At 37.9% G+C, this 25557-nt stretch overlaps 1 protein-coding gene across 1 annotated transcript in view; it reads left to right on the forward strand.

Moving 5' to 3' along the window:
• Positions 1-6626: 6626 nt before the first annotated feature.
• The window catches only part of FAM151B (family with sequence similarity 151 member B), a 46071-nt gene continuing 27140 nt past the window's right edge, over positions 6627-25557 (forward strand). Inside the window, exons 1-3 of the mRNA XM_021699745.1 lie at positions 6627-6736; positions 15380-15505; positions 25205-25370. Of these exons, the coding sequence (XP_021555420.1) occupies positions 6712-6736; positions 15380-15505; positions 25205-25370 (317 nt within the window). The 5' untranslated portion in view covers positions 6627-6711. The remainder of the gene's footprint in view (positions 6737-15379; positions 15506-25204; positions 25371-25557) is intronic.

The following is a 25557-nucleotide window of genomic DNA, read 5'->3' on the forward strand; positions in this document are numbered from 1 at the left end:
GGTGGCTCAGTTGGTTAAGCGACTGCCTTCGGCTCAGGTCATGATCCCAGGGTCCTGGGATTGAGTCCCGCATCGGGCTCCCTGCTCTGCGGGGAGCCTGCTTCTCCCTCTCCCACTCCCCCTGCTTGTGTTCCCTCTCTCGCTGTGTCTCTCTCTGTCAAATAAATAAATAAAATCTTTAAAAAAAAAATTTACTAGAGGGTCTTAATAGGATGGAGACAACCAAGGGAAGAGTCAGCAAATTTAAAGATAGATGAGTAGAGGGGCGCCTGGGTGGCTCAGTTGGTTAAGCGACTGCCTTCGGCTCAGGTCATGATCCTGGAGTCCCGGGATCGAGTCCCATATCGGGCTCCCTGCTCGGCAGGGAGTCTGCTTCTCCCTCTGACCCTCCTCCCTCTCATGCTCTCTGTCTCTCATTCTCTCTGTCTCAAATAAATAAAATCTTTAAAAAAAAAAAGATAGATGAGTAGAACTTATCCAGCCTGAATAACATAGAGAAAAAAGTAGGAAAAAAAAAAAGCTTTGAAGACTTACGGGAAAATATCAAAAGGTCTAATATTCATGTTATAGGAGTTGTAAAAGAAGAGAAAGATTGGAAGAAAAAACATTTGAAGAAATAACTGAAAACTTGCAAAATTTGGTAAAAGACATAAATTTATATAGGTTTACATAAAATATATTTACAGCAGTTATACTGGCACAGCAAATTGCTAAAAAGTTAAAAACCATATCCAGGTATATTGTAACCACACAGATGAAACCAAACATAAAGAAAAGATTTTGAAAACAGAGGAAAATGACACCGTTTACTTTTTGGAGAACAAAGATTTTAATTATGTTGTATTTCTCACCAGAAACCAGGGACAGTGGAACATCACTTCTAAAGTGCTTTAAAAAAAATACTGATAATTATCAACCCAGAATCCTTTAACCAGCAAATACATCCTTTAGGAATTAAAGTGAAATAAAGACATTTTCAGAAAAAGGAAAACTAAGATAATTTACTGCCAGTAGAACTGCTGTAAAAGAAATGCTAAAGAAAGTTCATAGAGAAGTAAAATGATATCAGAGGGAACACTGGAATGCCAAGAAAGAAGAAAGAGCAACGGAAATGGTAATATTTGAATAAATAGACTATTTTTTCACCTTTTAAGTTTGTTAAGATATGTATAACTACTGAAATAAAAAATTTATAACACTGTCTGATGGATGTTCAACATATATAGATCTAATACATATGAGAACAACATCCTAATGGGAGGAGAGTAAAGGGACCTAGATGGTAGTAAGGTTTCTGTATTTCACTTGAAATGGTGAAAAATTCTAAGTAGACTGCAAAAAGTTTGGTATGCAATAATCTCTAGAGGGATGCCTAGGTGGCTCAGTCAGTTAAGCGTCTGCCTTCCCCTCGGGTCGTGATCCTGGGGTCCTGGGATTGAGCCCCACAGCAGGGAGCCTGCTTCTCCCTCTCCCTGCCCACCCCCCCACTCGTGCTCTCTCTCATTCTCTCTCTCAAATAAATAAAATCTTTTTAAAAAATCTCTAGAGTAATTAAAAAATCTATGCATGGAGAGATATTTTTAAAAGCCAATGTATAAATTAAAATGAAATTCTGTAAAATAATAATAAAAAAATAAAAAAGACCAGAAAGGAAAACAGGAGTGAAAAGCAGAGAGACAATTAATGATAAATGGTAGACCTAAATCCAATAATATAAAAAATTGTATTAAACTTAAATGGTCTAATATGGTAATTAAAACAGAGATCAGCTAAAAAAAAAAACTTGATTGTATACTATCTACAAGAAACTATCTGAAACATAATGGAATATATAGGCTAAAAAGTAAAAAGACGGGGAAAAAATATACCATGCAAGCACTAAAAAATTTTTTTAAAAAACCTGGAGTGGCTTTGGTAATTATCAGACAGAGCAGACTTCAGTAAAAGAAAATTTACCTTGTGGTTTATTATTGCATTTCATAGACGAAGTAATAAGAGAATAACTTGCCTAAAGTCACACACCTAGGAACTAACTATTGAAATTTAAGGAGAAACTTTCTAGCAATTAGGACTCTCCAAACTGAAGTAAGCTATATTAAATTTATGCACATTTTTGACGGCTCTGCTTGTAATTTCAGAACCAGAAAAAAAAGCATTAAGGTCATCTAATGAAATGTCCCTACTTTTACTAACAAAATGAATTCCTAGTTAAAGGGCACAGAGACTACTTATATAGCTAGAGGCATATAGCTGAAACTAGAATCCAAGTCTTCTGAACATTGCCCTTCTCACTATAACCAATGCTCACATTCTACATGATGTCTAAGGTTTATTTTTAATCCCATGAAATATATGTGTTTTCATGAATTGTTTAACACTGTAAGTAAACACAGCTAACTGGGTGAAGTGGCAAAAATGCCTGCCAAATCTGTTAAATTAAAAAAAAAATTTTAAGCAGCTAAAGGGAACCAAGGTATATAATATTTATTTATTTATTTATTTTTTAAAGATTTTATTTATTTATTTGACAGAGACACAGCGAGACAGGGAACACAAGCAGGGGGAGTGGGAGAGGGAGAAGCAGGCTTCCCGCTGAGCAGGGAGCCCGATGCGGGGCTCGATCCCAGGACCCTGGGATCATGACCTGGGCCGAAGGCAGACGCTTAACGACTGAGCCACCCAGGCGCCCCGGTATATAATATTTAAATTCTCAATTCTCAAAAACCCTGAATTACATTGGATTACATTAGTTTTGTTTTTAATCACATTTTAGAGAATTTATAATTAGTGGGATCCTCAGATTTTAGCATTAAGTTATGTAGAAGAGAGCACATATTGCAAAGACTCCAAATTTGGCAGATGACATTAAGCATCTTTTGGTTTAAAAAAAAGTCTCCTGAACTGCAGAATAAGCCTGAGAAAGGGTTACCAAATAAGTGGAGGCTATCAATGTAGGCTTATCTAAAAAGTAATTAGAGGGAACCAGAGAGTGAAAATAGACTACTTTAAACTTAAAAGAATAAGCGATTGGGCTGGCATAAAACTTGTAAATAACAAAATAGAGACCAGAAAACTGTAAAAAATATATTTAATATAGTAAACAAATTAATATTTATAAATATTATATATATATAAATACATACACACACAGTTGACCCTTGAACAACATCGGCTTGAACTATGCAGGTCTACTTTTACACAGATTTTTTTGATTCAGGAAGTACTGTAAATGTTATTTTCTCTTATGATTTTTTAATGATTTTCTTAATTTTCTTCTCTCTAGGTTACTTTATTGTAAGAGTACAGTATACAATACATATGACATACAAAATGTGTATTAATCGACTGCTTATATTATTGGTGAGGCTTCGGGTCAACAGCAGGCCATCAGTAGCTAAGGTTTAGGGGAGTCAAAAGTTATATGCAGATTTTCAACTGTGCAGGGGGTCAGTGCCCCTAACCCTCCATGTCTCCACATTGTTCAGGGTCAACCATACATGTAAAAAAGTTTTTTACATATATGTATACACACACACAAATAAACAAAGAAACAGACACACATAAGTGCTGACTGGAAAATAACTAAATTCTAAGGCCAGCTACGCTCTTACTACAAGAGTTATGTAAACTGAATCAAAGGTCATGCTTCCACAAATAGCTTCACCTTATTCCACTCCTCTAATATGTATAAAGTCACCACTTCTACCCAGATTGGGTTACTCAGAACTAACAATACACTCTTTATTCCTATTTATATATATCATCAAAAGTATCTCCAAACTTTCAGGTCAATGCCCAATTTTCACATTCTAATCTCATAAGGCTCTGTATATCTGCTATTCTTTCCTCAATGCACCATATACCCTTAATATATGAAACCTTTCCTTTGTGCCAAAAAAAGGAAATTAGATACATATTTGGTATAAAAATATATTTTCTCCTACTCAAAAGTAGAGAAAATAGTATGATATAGCTCCATGTACCCATCCTACAATAAACCTCAGATTCAACAGTTTTCAAGATTTTCTACTTTTTGCTTCATCTACCCTTTATTTCTTTGCTGGAGTACCTTCAACCAAATCTCAGCCATCATCATTTCATGCCACATACTTCAGTGCACAGCTCTAACAAATGGACAGTGAAGAGTAATTTTAATTGAATCAATTCGTAACTATAAAATCTATGAAAACTGACCTAATACCATAACCAATAGGCCATAAAAACTTTTGAAGTGCAGCTGATAGCATCGAGAAAGTGAAAAGACAACCTACAAAATGGGAGAAAATATTTGCAAATCATCTATGTTAAGGGACTGGGAGTCAGACTTCATAAAGAATTTTTACAATTCAACAAAAAAATTTTTTTAAGCAGCTAAAGGGAACGAAGGTATATAATATTTAAATTCTCAATTCTCAAAAACTCTGAATTACATTGAATTGAATTGAATTGTGGTATATACAAATTGAATTGTGGTATATACAAATGACCCAACTAAAAATGAGCAAAAAGGGGCGCGTGGGTGCTCAGTCAGTTAAGTGTCCGACTCTTGGTTTCAGCTCAGGTCATGATCTCAGGGTCATGAAATTGAACCCTGCATCCTAATTTTACCGCTGCGCTCAGCATGGAATATGCTTGGGATTCTCTCTCTCTCTCTTCCTCTGCTCCTCCCCCAGCTTGCATGCTCCCTCTCTCTCTCTCTCAAATAAATAAATAAATAAAATATTTTTTTAAAATGAGCAAATGATTTGAATAAACATTTCTCCAAAGAAAATATATAGTCAATAAGCACTTGAAAATATGCTCAACATTATTAATCACTAGGGAAATGCAAATCAAGACTAGAATGAGATACTACTTCATTATGCACTTGGATGGCTACAATTTTTATAAAATCAACAGAAAATAACAATTATTCTTGAGGATATAGAGAAATTGGAACTCTTATGCCTTGCTGGAGAGAATGTAAAATGGGAATAGCTGCCTTTAAAAACTGTTTGGCAGGGGTGCCTGGTTGGCGCAGTCAGTTAAAGCATCCGACTTTTGGTTTCGGCTCAGGTCATGATCTCAGGGTCATGAAATCGAGCCCTGTGTCGGGCCCCACACTCAGTATGGAGTCAGCTTGAGATTCTCTCTCTCCCTCTCTGTCCCTCCCACTCGTGCTGTCTCTCTATCAAATAAATAAATAAAATAAAGTAAAATAAAATAAAAACTGTTCGGCAGTTCCTCAAAAAGTTAAACATAAAGTTACCAAATGAACCAGCAGTTCTACTTCAAGAGAAATACCTTCCACATACTTCCACACAGAATCTATACGTGAATGCTTATAAGCAGTATTAGTTATTAGTAGCCAGAAAGCAGAAACAATGCAAATGTCCATTAATTGATGAATGGACAAAGAAAGTGTGGTATATACAAACAATGGAATTTTAGTTGGCCATAAAGAATGAAGTACTGATGCATGCTACAGTACTGAGGGACCTTGCCAACATATGCTAAATGAAAGAAGCCAGTCACAAAAGACTGTAACATTGTATGATTTCATTTACGTGAAGTATCCAGCATAGGCAAATCCATAGAGACAAAAAATAGATTTGTGGTTGCATAGGGTTGGGGAAAAAATGGAAAGTAACTTCTCTGGGGTGATGAAAATGTTCTTAAGTTGGTTGTGGTGTGGTTGCAAAATTCTATGAATACAGTGATTTGGACACTTTAAATGTATAACATTTTTTATCATTAGGGAACTACAAATCAAATAGGAGTCAACCAACTGTATATCTCAAAGATTTTTTCTTAAAAAAAAAAACAAAAAACACCGCTGAAACCATTAGAATTTAGTGTTTTCTGAAACTCTAGAAATCTTTTTGATTCAGCTAGAGAACATTCAGAGAATACTGGAAGCCTGACTGAAGACAAATGGAAATAATTACAACCCAAGTGTGGAAAGACTAAAATATATTAAAATCTGAAGGGCTGCCATTTGCGTTATGTGTCAGGTGATGTGTCATCCTAATTTTACCACTGACTGAGCTGTATTAGAGTCACAGGACCAGAAAATGTCAGTGCTCTGATTTCCCCTGAGGTCTTTCCTCTAGCTTCAGCTTGGCTGCGGAAAGTAAGGAGTTGTGGGCAAAAAAGGCAATGGGTGAGAGAATCCAGTGCTACAAGTGTTTCCTGAATGAACCCTGGTAGAGAGGAAGAGGGAGGCAGAAAACTTTCAAGTTATCACTTTTGTACCCTTGTGAAGAAACACTCATATTTATGGAGAAATGATTCTATGTCATTTTACGATGTTACTAAAATCAAAAAGAGAAAATATATCCAACTTTGGAAAATCGTACCCCACACCAGTGACTTCTTTCAAACTCGGGGCTTCATCCTCCGCCTTCCCTGACGTAGAGTTCTTCGGAACTACGGGTTTTCTGACTATCTTTCAAAAGAGCAATTCGCGCGACACTTGGACAGCGAACCCCAGCCAGGAGACTGCGCGCTGGGGAAACTCGAGCCTCAGCCTCTGCGCTTGCGCACCGCTTCTCTTTCCGCCTCCGCTTGGAAATCTCAGCTCGGAGGTCGGTGGGCCGTGGGAGGCGGCTTCTTTTTGTACAGTGTGTCGTTTGTTGAGTCGGGTTTCCAGGGTTTCCAGGGTTTCCACGCCACCTGTGAAGGTCCGCCGCGGTGGCCCACGGCTCCGCGCCTCCGCGGTTGGCCATCGCCATGACAGCGACCGCTGGGGGCCCTGGTAAGCGCGGATCCCGCGTCTGTGGGTCCCTGAAGGGCTGCACACGATTGGCTCGCAGCCCTGCACTTTCTCTGGCCTGCGGCCTATAGTTGGAGCGCTTTGAGAGACTCCCTTGGCAGCACCACTCCCAGTTGCTGATGGGGGTCTGCATTCTCAGAGCGCGCACCGTGGACTGGCCTAGAATGTTGGTTCCTTGCGTGGGTGTTAAGAGAAAAGCCAGTGAGGCGGCCAAGAATAGCAAGAATATTGGGCCCTTTTTAACAAGGAATTCTTTTTTAGGGTAGTTTTGGGTTCATAGGGTAATTGACCTGGAAGACAGATTCTCCATATACCACTTACCTGAACACATGTAGAGCCTCCCCATTATCAACAGTTCCTATTCTTGGGCATCTACGTTGACACATCATAATCAAAGTATCCATATTTTACTTTTGGGTTCACTGTTGGTGGTGTACGTTCTTCTGATTTAGACAAGTGTATAATGCCTTGTATCCCTCATTATGGTATCATACAAAATAGTTCCACTAATCCCCAAATCCTCTGTGCTCCACTTATTCACACCCACCTCCTACAACCACTGATCATTGTTTTGTCTTTTCCAGAATGTCATGTAGTTGGAATCATACAGTATGTAGCCTTTTCAAATTGACTTCTTTCACTTAATAGTATGCATTTAAGGTTCTTCCATGACTTGAGAGCTCATTTCTTTTTAGCACTGAGTAATGCTCCTGGTCAGTTGTCTGGATGTAGCAATGTTTATCTATTTATCTATTCACCCATTGAAAGACATCTTGGTTGCTTCTAATTTTTGGCAGTTATGAATAAAGCCGATGTAAACATCTATGTGCAGGTTTTTGTATGGACTTAAGTTTTCAACTCCTTCAGGTAAATATCAAGGAGCACAATTGTTGGATTGTATGGTAAGAGTATGTTTAGTTTTATAAGAAACTGCCTAACTTTTAAAGTGGCTGTACCATTTTGCATTCCCACCAACACTGAATAAAAGTTCCTGTTGCTCCACTCTCACCAGCATTCGGTGTTGTCAGTGTTCCAGATTTTGGCCATTCTAATAGGTGGGTTGTTGTACCTCATTATTCTTTTGTGTTTTCTTTTTTTTTTTAAAGATTTTATTTATTTGAGAGAGAGAGAATGAGAGAGAGAGAATGAGAGAGAGCACATGAGAAGGGGGAGGGTCAGAGGGAGAAGCAGACTCCCTGCCGAGCAGGGAGCCCGATGCGGGACTCAATCCAGGGACTCCAGGATCATGACCTGAGCCGAAGGCAGTCGCTTAACCAACTGAGCCACCCAGGCGCCCTCTTTTGTGTTTTCTGATGACATATTATGTGGAGCACTTTTTCAAATGCTTGACATTTCTTTATATTTGGTGATAAAGTCATTGGTCCATTTTTAAAGTTTATTTTCTTATTGTTTGAGTTTTAAGTATTAATATTTTGGATAACAGTCCAATATCAGATGTGCCTTTTGCAAATATTTTCTGCCAGTCTTTGGCTTGTCTTCTCATTTTCTTGATAGTGACTTTTGTAGAGCAAAAGTTTTTTCATTTTAATGAGGTCTAGCTTACCTATTATGTCTTTTATGGATGGTGCCTTTGGTGTTGTATCTAAAAAGTCATCACCATACCCAAGGTCATCTAGGTTTTCTCCTATATTATCTTATAGGAGTTTTATAGTTTTGCATTTAATTTTTGTGAAGGATGTAAGGTCTGTTTCTAGATTCATTGTTTTCCATGCGGATGTCCAGTTGTTCAGCATCACTGTTACAAAGATTATCTTTACTCCATTGTATTGCCTTTGTTCCTTTGTCAAAGATAAGTTGACTCTATATTTACAGGGTGTTTACTTCAGGGCTGTCTGTTCTATTCCATTGATCTATGTGTCTGTTTTTTTCACCAATACTGCCCTGACTTAATTACTGTAGCTTTATAATAAGTCTTGATGTTGGGTAGTGTCACTTCTTTGTTATTCTCCCTCAGGATTGTGTTGGCTATTCTGGTTTTTAGGCCCTTCATATAAACTTTTGAATCAGTTTGTCAATATCTATAAAATAACTTAGTGGGATTTTGATTGTGATTGCTTGAATCTGTACATCAAGTTGGAAGAACTGACATCTTGACAATATTGAGTCTTTCTATCCATGAACATGGAATATCTCCATTTAGTTCTTTGATTTCATTTATCAGAGTTTTGTGGTTTTCTTTTTATAGGTCTTAGACATATTTTGTTAGGTTTATACCTAAGTATTTTTGGCTTTTTGGGTGCTAATGTAAATGGTATAGTGTTTTTCATTTCAAATTCCACTTGTTTTTTGCTGGTAAGTAGAAAAACAATTGACTTTTATATATTACCCTTGTATCCTTCAATCTTGCAACAATCACTTATTAATTCTGGGAGTTTTTGTGTAGATTCTTTCAGATTCTTTGCATATATAATCATGTCATCTGTGAACAAAGACTGTTTTATATCTTCTTCCCCAATCTGTATACTTTTTATTTACTTTTATTGTCTTGGTGCATAACTAGTACTTCTAGTATGATGTTGAAAAGGAGTGGGTGAGGGGGTAGACTGTTGCATCTTGAGGTCCTGGTTGAAAGTGACATTTACCTGATCTGTAATTTCATTCGATCAAATGGGGAGTAGTTTTGGTCAGTCCGATTTCTCTTGGAATTGGGTGAGAGTGAGAAATGAAGACAAAGGGATGTGGTCAAGAATTATTCCAGCTTTTTGTTATACAATTTTCAGAAGCTGGTAATTAGTGTGTCCCTGTCCCTTCACCCCAGAGTTAGGTGTTTTAAACCAGGCATTCTACTCCAGAAGGTTACATTATCTTTTTTTTTTAAAGATTTATTTATTTATTTGAGAGATATCAAGGGGGCTGGAGAGGGAGAGGGAGAGAATCTTAAGCAGATTCCTTGCTGAGCAAGGAGCTGGATACGGGGCTCGATCCCAGGACCCTGAGATCATGACCTGAGCTGAAATCAAGAGGCAGATGTTTTACTGAGCTACCCAGGGGCCCTAACTGACTGAGCCACCCAGGGGCCCCCAGAGGGTTACAGTATCTTTTACATAAACCTAAGTAGTCACATTAGACAGCTTTGGTGACGTATTCTTTTTTCAGCCTAAGTTTTTTCCTGATTGTAAACATAATACATGCTCATTATAGAACATTTGTAAAATACATTGAAGTAGGAAAAAAAGTCCACACAATGCCAATAGTAACTTTTTGATATATTTTCTAATGTGACTGGTAAAATAAAATGGAATAACTTAAGGGGTTTTAAAATGGAGCCAGAAGGCCATTAAGGAGGAGGGCCTTATGCACATTCTCATCAGGTAGAACCCTGAACTTTTGAACTGGGCTAAACTGCAAATATTCCAAGGACTCTGCACGAATACCTGCAACTTACTGCAGTAACAGACTTTTTCTTAGTGATAGCCTTAGCAACCAATTATGTTTAGCTAAGATTAATTTTCTGCCATCAAGACCAGTTAAAATTTTTTGTAAACAATATATAGAAGCTTTTTTTTTTTTTTTTGTCTTTAAAAACCCCTGGCTTTGAGTTTTTTAAAAAACTCCCCAAATTGCAATTTTCACACCCCAACTAAATGCCTTTATTTCAGCTCTGCCTCTTCTCTTGATTGACACTAACAGTCCTGACTTTTAAGAACATGGTATACACGCCACCATATACTATGTATCTCTTTTTTGGTTTTCTCCAACTTTTTTTAATACACAAACTACTTTTTTAGAGCATTAGTTTTTAGTTGCTAGAACAGCACAAACTTATTATCTTATAGTTCTGTAGGTCAGAAGTCTGAAATGGTCTCACCTAAAATCAAAGTGGCAGCATGACTGCATTCCTTCTGGAAGCTCTAGGAAAGATCAGTGTTTTTGCCTTTACCATCCTCTGAAGACGGCTTGAGTTCCTTGGCTCATGGTCTCTTCCTCCATTTCAGAGGCAGCAGGGCTGGTTCAGTCTTTTTCACATTGTATCACTCTGACACACTCTCCTGCCTCTCTCTTTCACTTACAAGGATCTTGTGATTCAGTGGGCCCACCTGGGTAATCCCAGCTCATCTCCCCACCTCAAAGTCAGCTGAGTAGCAACCATAATTCTGTTTGTCCCCTTAATTACCCTTGCTATGTAATATAACATATTCACAGTTTACAGGAATTAGGATGTGGACATCTTTGGGTGGGAGTCATTATTCTTCCTGCCACAGTACCCATACAAATTGTTCTCCATTGTGCTTTTTTCCCACTTAACATATCTTTAAGATTGTATCAATATATACAGATTTGCCTCATTCTTTTTAATGGCTGCATAATATTCCTTTGCATGGATATACCATAATTTATTTAATGAATCCACTGTTGAGGGTTTTTAGGTTATTTTCACTCTTGCTATTACAAACAATGTGATAGCAAATATCTTTGCATCAAATGTGTCATTTCCCACATATAAGTGTATCTGTCTATGGGATAAGTTTATGAAAGTGGAATTTCTGGGTCATAGGGTAAATGTGTTTTTTTAACTTTTTCTTTTAAAAAAATCTTTATATACACATTTAAATTTTTTTTTTTAAGATTTTATTTATTTGCGAGAGAGAGAATGAGAGACAGAGAGCATGAGAGGGAGGAGGGTCAGAGGAAGAAGCAGACTCCGTGCTGAGCAGGGAGCCCGATGTGGGACTCGATCCCGTGACTCCAGGATCACGACCTGCGCCGAAGGCAGTCGCTTAACCAACTGAGCCACCCAGGCGCCCTTTTATATACACATTTAATGCAATCCCTATCAAAATACCATCAACTTTTTTCAAGGGGATGGAACAAAAAATCCTAAAATTTATATGGAACCAGAAAAGACCCTGAATAGCCAGAGGAATATTGAAAAAGAAAAGCAAACCTGGTGGCATCACAATTCCAGACTTCAAGCTCTATTACAAAGCTATAATCATCGAGACAGTATGGTACTGGCATAAAAACAGACACATAGATCAATGGAACAGAACAGAGAGCCCAGAAATGGACCCTCAACTCTATGGTCAACTCATCTTTGACAAAGCAGGAAAGAATGTCCAATGGAAAAAAGACAGTCTCTTCAACAAATGGTATTGGGAAAATTGGACAGCCACATGCAGAAGAATGAAACTGGATCATTTCCTTACACCACACACAAAAATAGACTGAAAATGGATGAAGGACCTAAATGTGAGACAGGAGTCCATCAAAATCCTAGAGGAGAACACAGGCAGCAACCTCTTCAACCTCAGCCACAGCAACTTCTTCCTAGAAACATCGCCAAAGGCAAGGGAAGCAAGAACAAAAATGAACTATAGGGACTTCATCAAGATAAAAAGCTTTTGCACAGCAAAGGAAACAGTCAACAAAACCAAAAGACAACCAACATAATGGGAGAAGATATTTGCAAATGACATATCGGATAAAGGGCTAGTATCCAAAATCTATAAAGAACTTATCAAACTCAACACCCAAAGAACAAATAACCCAATCAAGAAATGGGCAGAAGACATGAACAGACACTTTTCCAAAGAAGACATCCAAATGGCCAACAGACACATGAAAAAGTGCTCAACATCGCTTGGCATCAGGGAAATCCAAATTAAAACCTCAATGAGATACCACCTCACACCAGTCAGAATGGCTAAAATTAACAACTCAGGAAACGACAGGTGTTGGCGAGGATGCAGAGAAGGGGGAACCCTCCTACACTGTTGGTGGGAATGCAAGCTGGTACAGCCACTCTGGAAAACGGTATGGAGGTTCCTCAAAAAGTTGAAAATAGAGCTACCCTACGAGCCGCAATTGCACTACTGGGTATTTACCCCAAAGATAAAAATGTAGTGATCCAAAGGGGTACGTGCACCCTGATGTTTATAGCAGCAATGTCCACAATAGCCAAACTATGGAAAGAGCCAAGATGTCCATCGACAGATGAATGGATAAAGAAGATGTGGTATGTGTATATATATATATATATATATATATATATATATATACACATATAATGGAATATTATGCAACCATCAAAAAAACCTGAAATCTTGCCATTTGCAATGACGTGGATGGAACTAGAGGGTATTATGCTGAGCGAAATAAGTCAATCAGAGAAAGACATGTATCATATGATCTCACTGATATGAGGAATTCTTAATCTCAGGAAACAAACTGAGAGTTGCTGGAGTGGTGGGGGGTGGGAAGGATAGGGTGGCTGGGTGATAGACATTGGGGAGGGTATGTGCTATGGTGAGCCCTGTGAATTGTGTAAGACTGATGAATCACAGACCTGTACCTCTGAAACAAGTAATACATTATATGTTAAAAAAAAAAACAGAGAAGATAGTAGGAAGGGAAAAATGAAGGGGGGAATCGGAGGAGGAGATGAACCATGAGAGACTATGGACTCTGAGAAACAAACTGAGGGTTCTAGAGGGGAGAGGGGTAGGGGGATGGTTTGGCCTGGTGATGGGTATTAAGGGGGGCACGTACTGAATGGAGCACTGGGTGTTATACACAAACAAGGAATCGTGGAACACTACATTAAAAACTAATGATGTAATGTATGGTGATTAACATAATAAAATTAAATTAAAATCTTCACTGAGATATAATTTCCATACCATACAATTCACTTATTTAAAGCATATATAAGGGATGCCTGGGCAGCTCGGTTGTTAAGCATCTGACTTCAGCTCAGGTCATGATCTCGGGGTCCTGGGATAGGGCCCACATCGGGCTCCCTGCTCAGCCGGAAGCCTGCTTCTCCCTCTCTCACTCCCCCTACGTGTGTTCCTTCTCTCGCTGTCTCTCTCTCTGTCAAATAAATACATAAAATCTTAAAAAAAAAAAAAAAGCATATATAATATAGTGGTTTTTAGTTTATCAGAGTTGTGTAACCATCACCACAATCAATTTTAAAACATTTCCATCACCTCAAAAAGATGTAAAAAAATTAGGGGAGGGCACATCTTCTATAAACCTAAAACTACTTCCCCAAAAGTCCTCATTAAAAAATTACAACTAATTTTGACTTTCTCTTTGTCCTATTTTCAGTTATAGCCTAGTTAAAATGGTAATAATACACTAGATCATAGGTAATTGGAGCCTTCTTAAATTCCAAATACATACACTGTTGTGGGTAAGTGTAAGGTCAGTTTCACCCATTAATAGGGCAAGGAGAACTTTTTACTTCAAATGTTTTTAATTGCTGGAATTATGGTATTTAATTGTTAATTTGTAAGTTGCCCTTATAAAAATTGTGAATGCAGTGTGTCTAGTGGTAAGGTACCACAGACATATCCAATATGCACAATTAACTTCTAGTTTTTTTGTAATAATATGCATGATTACCATTTCTGTGAGACTTTTGGTATATCTCAAAAACATTTTTTAACAGCCGTATCAGTCACATATTTTATCATGAAGATGTACTATGTTTTAATTATTTTCCCATTGTAGGACATTTCTGTTTTAGCCTATAATTTGCCTTCTAAAAATGCCTAACTCAAATATTTTAAAAATTGCTATGTATTTTCATCTGAGTTTGAATAGTCTGTGACTGTTGCGTATGCTAAATAGAGCCATATGTTTTGGGCTATAGTGGATGCTGCAGCTAACTCTCACCTTTATTCTGTAGCCCAATATACAGAGTGGTTGCTAAGTTCCATGCATATTAGTTAGAAGTTCTCTTTATATGTCCCTCCATTCTCTAATCAAAATTTATTTTTTCGCAATGTCTTATTGGCAGTTTCTGCTGGCCATTTGTAGGTTTTTAACAGTTATTAGGCAGAGTTAATAAATAAATAATTAATAGAAGACATAATCTCATGCATAAGGAATTTACAGCCAATTGATAGGCACTAAAATGTTTAAATGAATAAACAAGAATTAGGTAGATAACTAGTTTTCTCGTTATATTGGGATATGACATAGTGTGGAGTAGACTTGGATTCAAGTATTTTAGTCTTGATTAACTCACATATTTTAAGGCTTAATTAAGAGAAAATCTGGTGAGCCAAAAAGTAGTTGATAGATATGGGAATTATCTGTATTTGTACATGCTAGATAAATCTGTAATTACTAATTCAGGAGTTTGGTCACTCATATAAATGTTGAGATTCATAATCCGAAGGTGAATACACTTACAAGATTCTAAATTAACATAAATATAGAATGGGGTCTCAGGTGGATAAAACAATTAAGTTGCACAAAATTTAAGAAGTTTTAATATAGCTTTTAATATACTTCACATACATTTTACTTATTTATAGTCCAGGATTAGAGACAATATCATGTGAAAATTCTTGCTTTAAAATATCTGCTTCTTCCCATTTCTTTTTCTTCCTCCATGCTTCCTCATGCTTCTGAGTTTCAGATAGACTATCCTATATGCTTACTAATTATTACTTATATCATATATAACATGCTTGTATGTATAATATATACCTGCACATCATAATACTTGTTCTCAATTTTTAAGACCTTATATTATTCCCAGTTTAATTACTTTATGTTCTCCCCCAAAGTATGTTCTGCCCATTCTTATTAAAAAATGTTTGCATCATAAAAAACAATCCATTCGTTTTAATATACATGTTGTTTTAGGATCTTGGAGTGAAAATATACTAGAATATTTTCTGAGAAATAACCTGATCACAACAGAAGATGGCGCTGAGATCATCTGGTATCATGCAGCTAACCACAAGGCACAACTGAATGAGGCACTGAAAAGTAAGTCAATACAGTTTCTTGTATTTACACTGGATAATAGATTAATTCAGGGGCGCCTGGGTGGCTCAGATGGTTAAGCGTCTGCCTTCGGCCCAGGTCATGATCCCACGGTCCTGGGATCGAGTCCCACATCGGGCTCCCTGCTCCTTGGGAGCCTGCTTCTCCCTCTGCCTCTCTCTCTCTCTCTCTCATGAATAATTAAATAAAATCTTAAAAAAAATAGATTAATTCAGCTCTTTTTTTGATATCTGGGCGTATTTGTAGGTATCAAAGACTTAGATGATCGAAGTCTAAATTCTAGGCTGACATAAACATTTTTATAAAAGATCTCATTTTGTTTACAAAATGAACAAATTTCCATAATGGAAGAATTTTCTTATTTTCCAGAAGTGATTTACCTTTTCTGTGTCTATTTCAAACTCTCAATGTATTATTACACTTGCTTATATACTGTAGTGATTTGAGTAAATTTTTAAGATCAGTGTTGTATGTCTTACATATTTTTGTGTCTTTCATAGTGAACTAAGGAGAAGTTCAATAAATATTTGTTGATGGATGGATGAAGCCATTGTATACTAACTTATAATTAGTTGCCTTGGGCAGTATTTATGCTTAGGCTAGAAACCAAGACTTTGGTTTACCAACTTAATCTATAATTTTATATATATATCTATCTCACACACACACACACACGCACACACACACATATATATCCCTTCATTATAGATGAACACTATAGCAGTTTTTTTAGCCTTTTCCTATGAAGTACCCGTGTTGGCTGCAGCAGCACAGGAGACTAAAAGCATATTACTAGAGAGGTCTGGGGCATAGCTCAAAATGACCTGGTACAATGAGGAAAACTCGTCAGTCCCAAGTTTTATTGTAAAAAATCTATGCATCTTTTGCATCCTACTCAATTATGTATCTGGATAATGTATCTGATATATATTTCTTTTACTGTAAAGATATCTTTAATTTTATTTATTTATTTTAAAGATTTCATTTATTTCTTTGACAGAGAGAGATAGCGAGAGCAGGAACACAAGCAGGGGGAGTGGGAGACGGAGAAGCAGGCTTCCCGCTGAGCAGGGAGCCCGATGTGGGGCTCGATCCCAGGACCCTGGGATCACGACCTGAGCCGAAGGCAAACGCTTAACCGACTGAGCCACCCAGGCACCCAAGATATTTTTTAATTGTTATTCTTTCTCCTCAAAAGGAGGAACTTTGGTTTAATATTGAATCCTTGATACCTAAAACAGTGCCTAACACATAATAACCACACAGTGATTGTGTAATAAATGAATTTTAGCAAAAGCAACACTCAGGAAAAAGTTGGTTAGTGGGTGACAGGAGCTGGCCAGAGTGGAGAATAGGGAGTAAATGCTAATGGGTACAGGGTTTCTTTTTGGGATAATGAAATTTTTCTGGAATTAGGTACTGGTGGTTGTTGCACAGCCTTCTGAATATTCTAAAAAACCACTAAATTGGAGCACGTGGGTGGCTCAGTCAGTTAAGTTTCTACCTTTGGCTCAGGTCATGATCCCAGGGTCCTGGATGGAGCCCCACATTGAGCTCCCTGCTCAGCGGGGAACCTGCTTCTCCCTCTCCTACTCCCCCTGCTTGTGTATGGGCTCCTTGCTCAGTGGGGAGACTGCTTCTCCCTCTCCCTCTGCCTGCTACTCCCCCTGCTTGTGCTCTCTCTGTCAAATAAATAAATTTTTAAAAATCTAAAAAAATAAAATAAAAAGAACCATGAATGGTATACTTTAAAAGTGTGAATTTTATGGTCTGTGAATTATATGTTAATTTTTTAAAAGATTTTACTCATTTATTTGAGAGACAGAGTGAGCGAGAGAGAGAACATGAGCAGGGGGGAGGGGCAGAGGGAGAAGCAGACTCCCTGCTGAGCAGGGAGCCCACAGGACTCTATCCCAGGACCCCGGGATAATGACCCCAGCTGAAGGCAGACGCCCAACCAACTGAGCCACCTAGGTACTATTTAAATTTTTAAAAATGTTAATTTTTAAAAATGGAAAAAAAGAAGAAATAAAATTGCTACTTACAGACAGTATGGTTGTCTATATAGAAAATCAAAAAGTTGCTACAAATAAATGATTGCAATTCATGGGTAAATTTAGAAAATCTCAGGATACAAAGTCAAACAGAAAATAAATTTTATTTCTATGCAACAACAACTAAAAATTTGGAAAAAAATCGTGAAAAATTTACAATTTATAATAGTATATGCTGAAATCTTATACTAGAAATAATCTAATTAAATGTGGATACTTCACTTTTAACCTTGTTTTCTTTTTCTTTTTAAAAAATTTTTATTTTTTTAATTTTTTAATTTTTTAATTTAAATTCAGTTAATTAACATATAATGTATTATTTGTTTCAAGGGTACAGGTCTGTGATTCATCAGTCTTATATAATACCCAGTGCTCATTACAACATATACCCTCCCTAATGTCCATCCCCTGGTTACCCCATCCCCCCACCCCCTTCCCCTCCAGAAACCCTCAGTTTGTTTCCTAAGATTAAGAATCTCTTATGGTTTATCTCCCTCTCTGGTTTCATCTTGTTTGATTTTTTTTCCCTCTCTTCCGCTACGATCCTCTACCTTGTTCCTTAAATTCCACATATGAGTGAAACCATATGATAATTGTCTTTCTCTGATTGACTTATTTCACTTAGCATAATTCCCTCTAGTTCCATCCATTCACCTTGTTTTTAAAATTGCTAATGGAAAGTCATTTCCAATTGCTGACAGTCTGATGTTGATCTGGGAAGTTTTCATAGGTTATTCAGTCTTCAGATAATGTCCTTTTAACATTCTGTTTGGCAAAACCATAGCCCCAGATTTTACAGTTTAGGAATGCTCTTCACAAATCCCTTTTTTCAGCCATGGTTAGTTTTGCGATTTCTTTTTAGTCTAAAGGGAAAAGAGAGGATCCTAGAGACATGAAGGCTATATTTCAGTGGTTTATCTCATTTCTCCCAGAATATTTAAACTTAGTATAACTATTATTAATAGAGCTGTTTCAGTTTGGCTAACATGTAAAACTGGATTTTCAACAATGTCTATGATTTTAAAAAACAGAGTACAGGAGGAACAATGTAAAAGTACCACTTGGTATTGCACTGTCAACCCATCCAGATCTCAGAATAGTCAAAATTGTTACAGAAGTTATTACATTAAACCTAATTTTATGTTACAGTATTTCACCATTTAGATTTTATTTATTTATTTATTTATTAGCATTTAGATTATAAACCCATTCGTATTAAAAAGTATGCTGGTAAGAAAAATAGAAAGCATTAAGTCTTTTTGAGAATAAAAAATGTATTTAAAAAAGCTTTTGTAACATCTTCAGGAAAAGTGTGACTATAAGCAATAAATATCTACGGTTTCTAATTTGAGGAGTGAGAAGATAAAAGTACTATTTTTATTCTCAGAAACTTCAACAAACACTTATTAATCTTTCCTTTGTATATTGACTTTGCTGTGTACCGGGAAGAAATTAAATATTTTTTTATTTTATTTTATTTTATTTTTTTATTATGTTATGTTAGTCACCATACAATACATCATTAGTTTTTGATGTGGTGATCAACGATTCATTGTTTTCGTATAACACCCAGTTGCTCCATGCAGTATGTGCCCTCCTTAATAGCTACCACCGGGCTAACCCATCCCCTCCACCTCTCTCCCCTCTAAAACTCTCAGTTTGTTTCTCAGAGTCCGTATTCTCTCATGTTTTATCTCTCCCTCCGATTCCCCCCCTTCGTTTTTCCCTTCCTTCTCCTAATGTCTTCCATGCTATTCCTTCTGTTCCACAAATAAGTGAAACCATATGATAATTGACTTTCTCTGCTTGACTTATTTCACTTAGCATAATCTCCTCCAGTCCCATCCATGTTGATGTAAAAGTTGGGTATTCATCCTTTCTGATGGCTGAGTAATATTCCATCGTATATATGGACCACATCTTCTTTATCCATTCATCTGTTGAAGGGCATCTCGGCTCTTTCCACAGTTTGGCTATTGCGGACATTGCTGCTATGAACATTGGGGTGCATGTGGCTCTTATTTTCACTACATCTGTGTCTTTGGGGTAAATACCCAGTAGTGCAATTGCTGGGTCATAGGATAGTTCTATTTTTAATTCTTTGAGGCACCTCCACACTGTTTTCCAAATTGGCTGTACCAGCTTGCATTCCCACCAACAGTGTAAGAGGGTTCCCCTTTCTCCACAACCTCTCCAACATTTGTTGTTTCTTGCCTTGTCAATTTTTGCTATTCTAACTGGTGTAAGGTGGTATCTCAATGTGGTTTTGATTTGAATTTCCCTGATGGCTAATGTTGTTGAACACTGTTTCATGCGTCTGTTAGCCATTTGTATGTCTTCTTTGGAGAAGTGTCTGTTTTGATTTGATTATTTGTTTTTTGGGTGTTGAGTTTGAGAAATTCTTTATAGATCTTGGATACCAGCCCTTTATCTGTAGTGTCATTTGCAAATATCTTCTCCCATCCTGTGGGTTGCTTCTTTGTTTTGTTGACTGTTTCCTTTGCTGTGCAGAAGCTTTTTATCTTGATGAAGTCCCAAAAGTTCATTTTTGCTTTTGTTTCACTAGCCTTTGGAGATGAATCTTGAAAGAAGTTGCTGTGGCCGATGTCAAAGGGGTTACTGCCTATGTACTGCCTCTAGAATTTTAATGGATTCCTGTCTCCCATTAAGGTCTTTCATCCATTTTGAGTTGATCTTTCTGTATGCTGTTAGAGAATGGTCGAGTTTCATTCTTCTGTATATAGCTGTCCAATTTTCCCAGCACCATTTACCCATTTATTGAAGAGACTGTCTTTTTTCCACTGAATATTTTTTCCTCCTTTGTTGAAGATTATTCGACCACAGAATTGAGGGTCCATATCTGGGCTCTCTACTCTGTTCCATTGGTCTATATGTCTGTTTTTGTGCAGTACCATGCTGTCTTGGTGATCACTGCTTTGTAATATAGCTTGAAATCAGACAACATGATGCCCCCAGCTTTGTTTTTCTTTTTCAACATTTCCTTGGCGATTCGGGGTCTTTTCTGATTCCATACAAATTTTAGGATTGTTTGTTCCAGCACTTTGAAAAATGTTGTTGGAATTTTGATTGGGATGGCGTTGAAGGTATAGATTGCTCTGGGTAGCATAGACATTTTAACAATGTTTATTCTTCTGATCCATGAGCATGGAATGATTTCCATCTTTTTGTGTCCTCTTCAATTTCCTTCATGAGTGTTCTGTAGTTCCTAGAGTATAGATCCTTTACCTCTTTGGTTAGGTTTATTCCAAGGTATCTTATGGTTTTCAGTGCTACTGTAAATGGAATCGTTTCTCTAATTTCTCTTTCTACAGTTGTGTTGTTAGTGTATAAGAAAGCAGCTGATTTCTGTGCATTGATTTTGTATCCTGCCACATTACTGAATTGCTGGATGAGTTCTAGTAATTTGGGGGTGGAGTCTTTTGGATTTTCCACATAAAGTATCATGTCATCTGTGAAGAGAGAGAGTTTGACTTCTTCTTTGCCAATTTGAATACCGTTTATTTCTTTTTGTTGTCTGATTGCTGTTGCTAGGACTTCTAGTACTATGTTGAACAATAGTGATGAAAGTGGGCATCCTTGATGTGTTCCTGATCTTAAGGGAAAGGCTCTCAGCTTTTCCCCATTGAGGATGATATTCGCCGTGGGTTTTTCATAGATGGATTTTATGAACTTGAGGAATGTTCCCTCTATCCCTATACTCTGAAGAGTTTTAATCAGGAAGGGATGTTGTATTTTGTCAAATGCTTTTTCTCCATCAATTGAGAGGACCATATGGTTCTTCTCTCTCCTCTTATTAATGTGTTCTATCACACTGATTTGCGAATGTTGAACCACCCTTGCATCCCTGGGATAAATCCCACTTGGTCTTGGTGGATGATCCTTTTAATGTATTGTTGGATCCTATTAGCTAGGATTTTGTTGAGGATTTTGGAATCCATATTCTTCAGGGCTATCAGTCTGAAATTCTCCTTTTTTGATGGGGTCTTTGCGTGGTTTGGGAATTAAGGTAATGCTGGCCTCATAGAACGAGTCTGGAAGCTTTCCTTCTGTTTCTATTTTTTGAAACAGCTTCGGGGGTACGTATTATTTCTTCTTTGAATATTTGGTAGAATTCCCCAGGGAATCCATCAGGCCCTGGACTCTTGTTTTTTGGGCGGTTTTTGATCACTGCTTCAATCTCGTTACTGGTTATTGGCCTATTCAGGTTGTCAATTTCTTCCTGTTTCAGTCTTGGGAGTTTATAGGTTTCCAGGAAGGCATCCATTTCATCCAGGTTGCTCAATTTATTGGCATATAGTTGTTGATAGTAATTTCTAATAATTGTTTCTATTTCCTTGGTGTTAGTCGTGCTCTCTCCCCTTTCATTCATAATTTTATTAATTTGGGTCCTTTCTCTTTTCTTTTGGATAAGTCTGGCCAATGGTTTATTGATCTTATTAATTCTTTCAAAGAACCAGCTTCTAGTTTCGTTGATCTGATCTACTGTGTTTCTGGTTTCTAATTCATTAATCTCTGCTCTAATCTTAATTATTTCTCTTCTAATGTGTGGCTTAGGCATCGTTTGTTGCTTTTTCTCTAGTTCTTTAAGGTGTAGTGTTAGTTGGTGAATTCGGGATTTTTCTATTTTTTTGAGTGAGGCTTGGATGGCTATGTATTTCCCCCTTAGGACTGCCTTTGCAGTATCCCATAGGCTTTGGACCGATGTGTTTTCATTCTCATTGGTTTCCATGAATTGTTTAAGTTCTTCTTTGATTTCTTGGTTGACCCAAACATTCTTGAGCAGAGTGGTCCTTAGCTTCCAAGTGTTTTAATTTCTTCCAAATGTTTTCTTGTGATTGAGTTCCAGTTTTAAAGCATTATGGTCTGAGAATATGCAGGGAATAATCTCAGTCTTTTGGTATCGGTTGAGACCTGATTTGTGACCCAGTATGTGATCTATTCTGGAGAAAGTTCCATGTACACTCGGGAAGAATGAGTATTCTCTTGTTTTAGGGTGGAATGTTTTGTGTATATCTATGAGGTCTATCTGGTCTAGGGTGTCATTCAAAGCTTGTGTTTCTTTGTTGATTTTCTGCTTAGATGATCTGTCTATTGCTGAGGGTGGAGTACTGAGGTCTCCTACAATTAACGTATTGTTGTCAATATGACTCTTTATTTTGGTTAACAGTTGGCTTATGTAGATGGCTGCTCCCATGTTGGTGGCATAGATATTTATAATTGTTAGATCTTCTTGTTGGATAGACCCTTTAAGAATGATATAGTGTCCTTCTGTGTCTCTAACTACAGTCTTTAGCTTAAAATCTAATTTGTCTGATATAAGAATTGCTAGCCCAGCTTTCTTTTGAGGTCCTTTGGCCTGGAAGATGGAACTCCATCCCTTCATTTTCAGTCTAGATGTATCTTTAGGTTGAAAATGAGTCTCCTGTAGACAGTATATGGATGGGTCCTGTCTTTTTATCCATTCTGCAACCCTGTGCCGTTTTATGGGACCATTTAGGCTGTTCACGTTGAGAGTGATTATTAAAAGATATGAATTTATTGTCATCATGTTGCCTGTGAAGACCCTGTTTTTATAGATTGTCTCTGTAAATTTCTGTTCTATATCACTCTTGGGGTCTTTCTTCTTTTATAGAACCCCCCTTTATATTTCTTGCAGGGCCGGCTTAGTGATCCCATATTCTTTCAGTTTCTGCCAGTCTTTGAAGCTCTGCATCTCTCCATCTGTTCTAAATGACAGCCTTGCCGGACAAAGTATTCTTGGCTGCATGGTCTTCTCGTTTAGTACCCTGAATATGCCTTGCCAGCCCTTTCTGGCTTGCCAGGTCTCTGTGGATAGGTCTGACATTATTCTGATGTTCCTCCCTCTGTATGTAAGGAATCTCTTCCCCCTAACTGCCCTTAAGATGGTTTCCTTGGTTCTAAGATTTGCGAGTTTTACTATTATATACCGGAGCATTGGCCTGTTTTCCTTGATCTTGGGAGGGGTCCTCTCTGCCTCTAGGACATGAATGTTTGTTTCATTCCCCAGATTAGGGAAGTTCTCATCTACGATTTGCTAAAATATATATTCTAGTCCTTTCTCTCTCTCCTCCCCCTCAGGGATTCCAATAATTCTGACATTGGAACGTTTCATGGTGTCACTTATTTCTCAGATTCTATTTTCATGGATTTTGTGTTGTTTTTCCCTGGTTTCCTCTTTTTCCTTCTTGTCTATTAATTGGTCTTCTAGATCACTAATTCATTCTTCTGCCTTGCTTACCCTAGCTGTTAGAATCTAGATTAGATTGAATCTCATTAATAGCATTTTTAAGTTCTGCCAATTCATCTTTCATTTCTGCCCTGAGACTCTATGTTGCCATTAATGGATTTCTCCATTCTAGCTATTATCTTCACAATTGCTACCCTGAATTCCATCTCCGACATCTTGGTTATATCTGTATCCATTTGTAAATCTGTGGCAGAAGTAGTCACAGTCTCTGAGTCTTTCCTATTTTGGGGGTTCCTCCTCCTAGTCATTTTGTTGAGGGGTGGTTGAGGGAATGTACAGAGTCCAAGTTATTGACCACAACCCAAGGAAGATGCACCTGTTTTATAGGGACCTTAGGGTTGCTGGCCTCTTGTTCTTCCAGCCTATCTTCTGGGGGACGGGCCTGCCATGCTGTTACTCAGGCAAACCTGTTTGGTCAGAGTTGCCCTGCCCCCTTTGGCGGGGGATAGGCTCAGTGAAAACTGGTTTTTGGGGGCTTTTGTTCTCTGGCGGCTTTCCGCATCTCTTCCAAGAGTCAGAGCAGAAGAGATCGTTTCCAACCCTCTGCCTCAGAGCAGAGAGATCGCAGTCTGTTCTTCAGTGAGCTCTCCAGGCCACACTATCTCCGTTCCTGTCTGTGCTGCTATAAACTGCAGCGTCCTGGGTTGTGCGCCCCTCAGCAGCACTCCCAGTCCTCGCCTCCAGGTCGGGACATGTCTCTCCCCTTTGTGCTTCTAAAACTGCCAGGCACCTCCAGTTCATACATGCGGCCCGCCGCTCTTGGTTTCAGTCCGGGGGGCTGCCCTAAAGTCTTTTCCCCATTGCTACCAGTCTGCGAGTCTATGCCCGGTCCCCAGTGCGGGAGGCTATCACTCACTGGTGGTGCAGGATCCTGAAGCCTCGGCTCCCTCCCCCTCCCGTTTATCCTCCGATATCTACCGGCGGAATCATGGCTCCCCACTTCATACCTTGAAACCAACTGCCTGCGATATTCTGTTTGTAGAGATCCAGATCTATCTTCTTACATCTCAGGCTGATTTCATGGGTGTTCAGAGTGGTCTCATAGATATCCAGCTCAATTCCGGGACCGGTTGGAATAGGGTCCCCTATTCCTCTGCCCAGAAATTAAATATTTTAACAATAGCTTAAGAGCTGTATGATCTACAGAAAGGCATTTAACTCTTCACCTGTTTGCTCATCTATGAAACAAACAACCATATGAAGGCCTAGTACGGTACCTGGTACTTAGTAGTTATTCAGTAAATGTTAGTTTTTATCTTCCTCAAAAGGCTACTGGACATGACCTCTTCTTCAGTCCCTATTTTATTAGCGTTAACTTAAGTTCTTTTATTTGGACAGGCACTGCTCACATGATAGAGGCCGATGTCCTTCTTCCAAGTGATGGATCAGAATATAGCCAACCAATCATGGCCCATCCTCCTGAAACAAATAGTGATAATACTTTACAGGAATGGCTGACTGCAGTTATAAAAAGCAATAAAGGCATCAAGCTGGATTTCAAGAGGTATTTGTATAAACATTTTCAGTCTTTTAGTTGTCAGAGAGTAACAACGAAATTAAAAGATTAATAGCTTCATATATCTGTGCTTGACTAACTATACTTTAAACTGAAAATGGAATTGCAAACTAATATGTTTCAAGAAGGGACCTAAGACCTATTGAGTTGGTCGCTTAAATTGTTTCTTAGGAAC

Source organism: Neomonachus schauinslandi, chromosome 7 (genome assembly GCF_002201575.2).
Source record: "Neomonachus schauinslandi chromosome 7, ASM220157v2, whole genome shotgun sequence".
NCBI classification, from domain to species: Eukaryota; Metazoa; Chordata; class Mammalia; order Carnivora; family Phocidae; genus Neomonachus; species Neomonachus schauinslandi.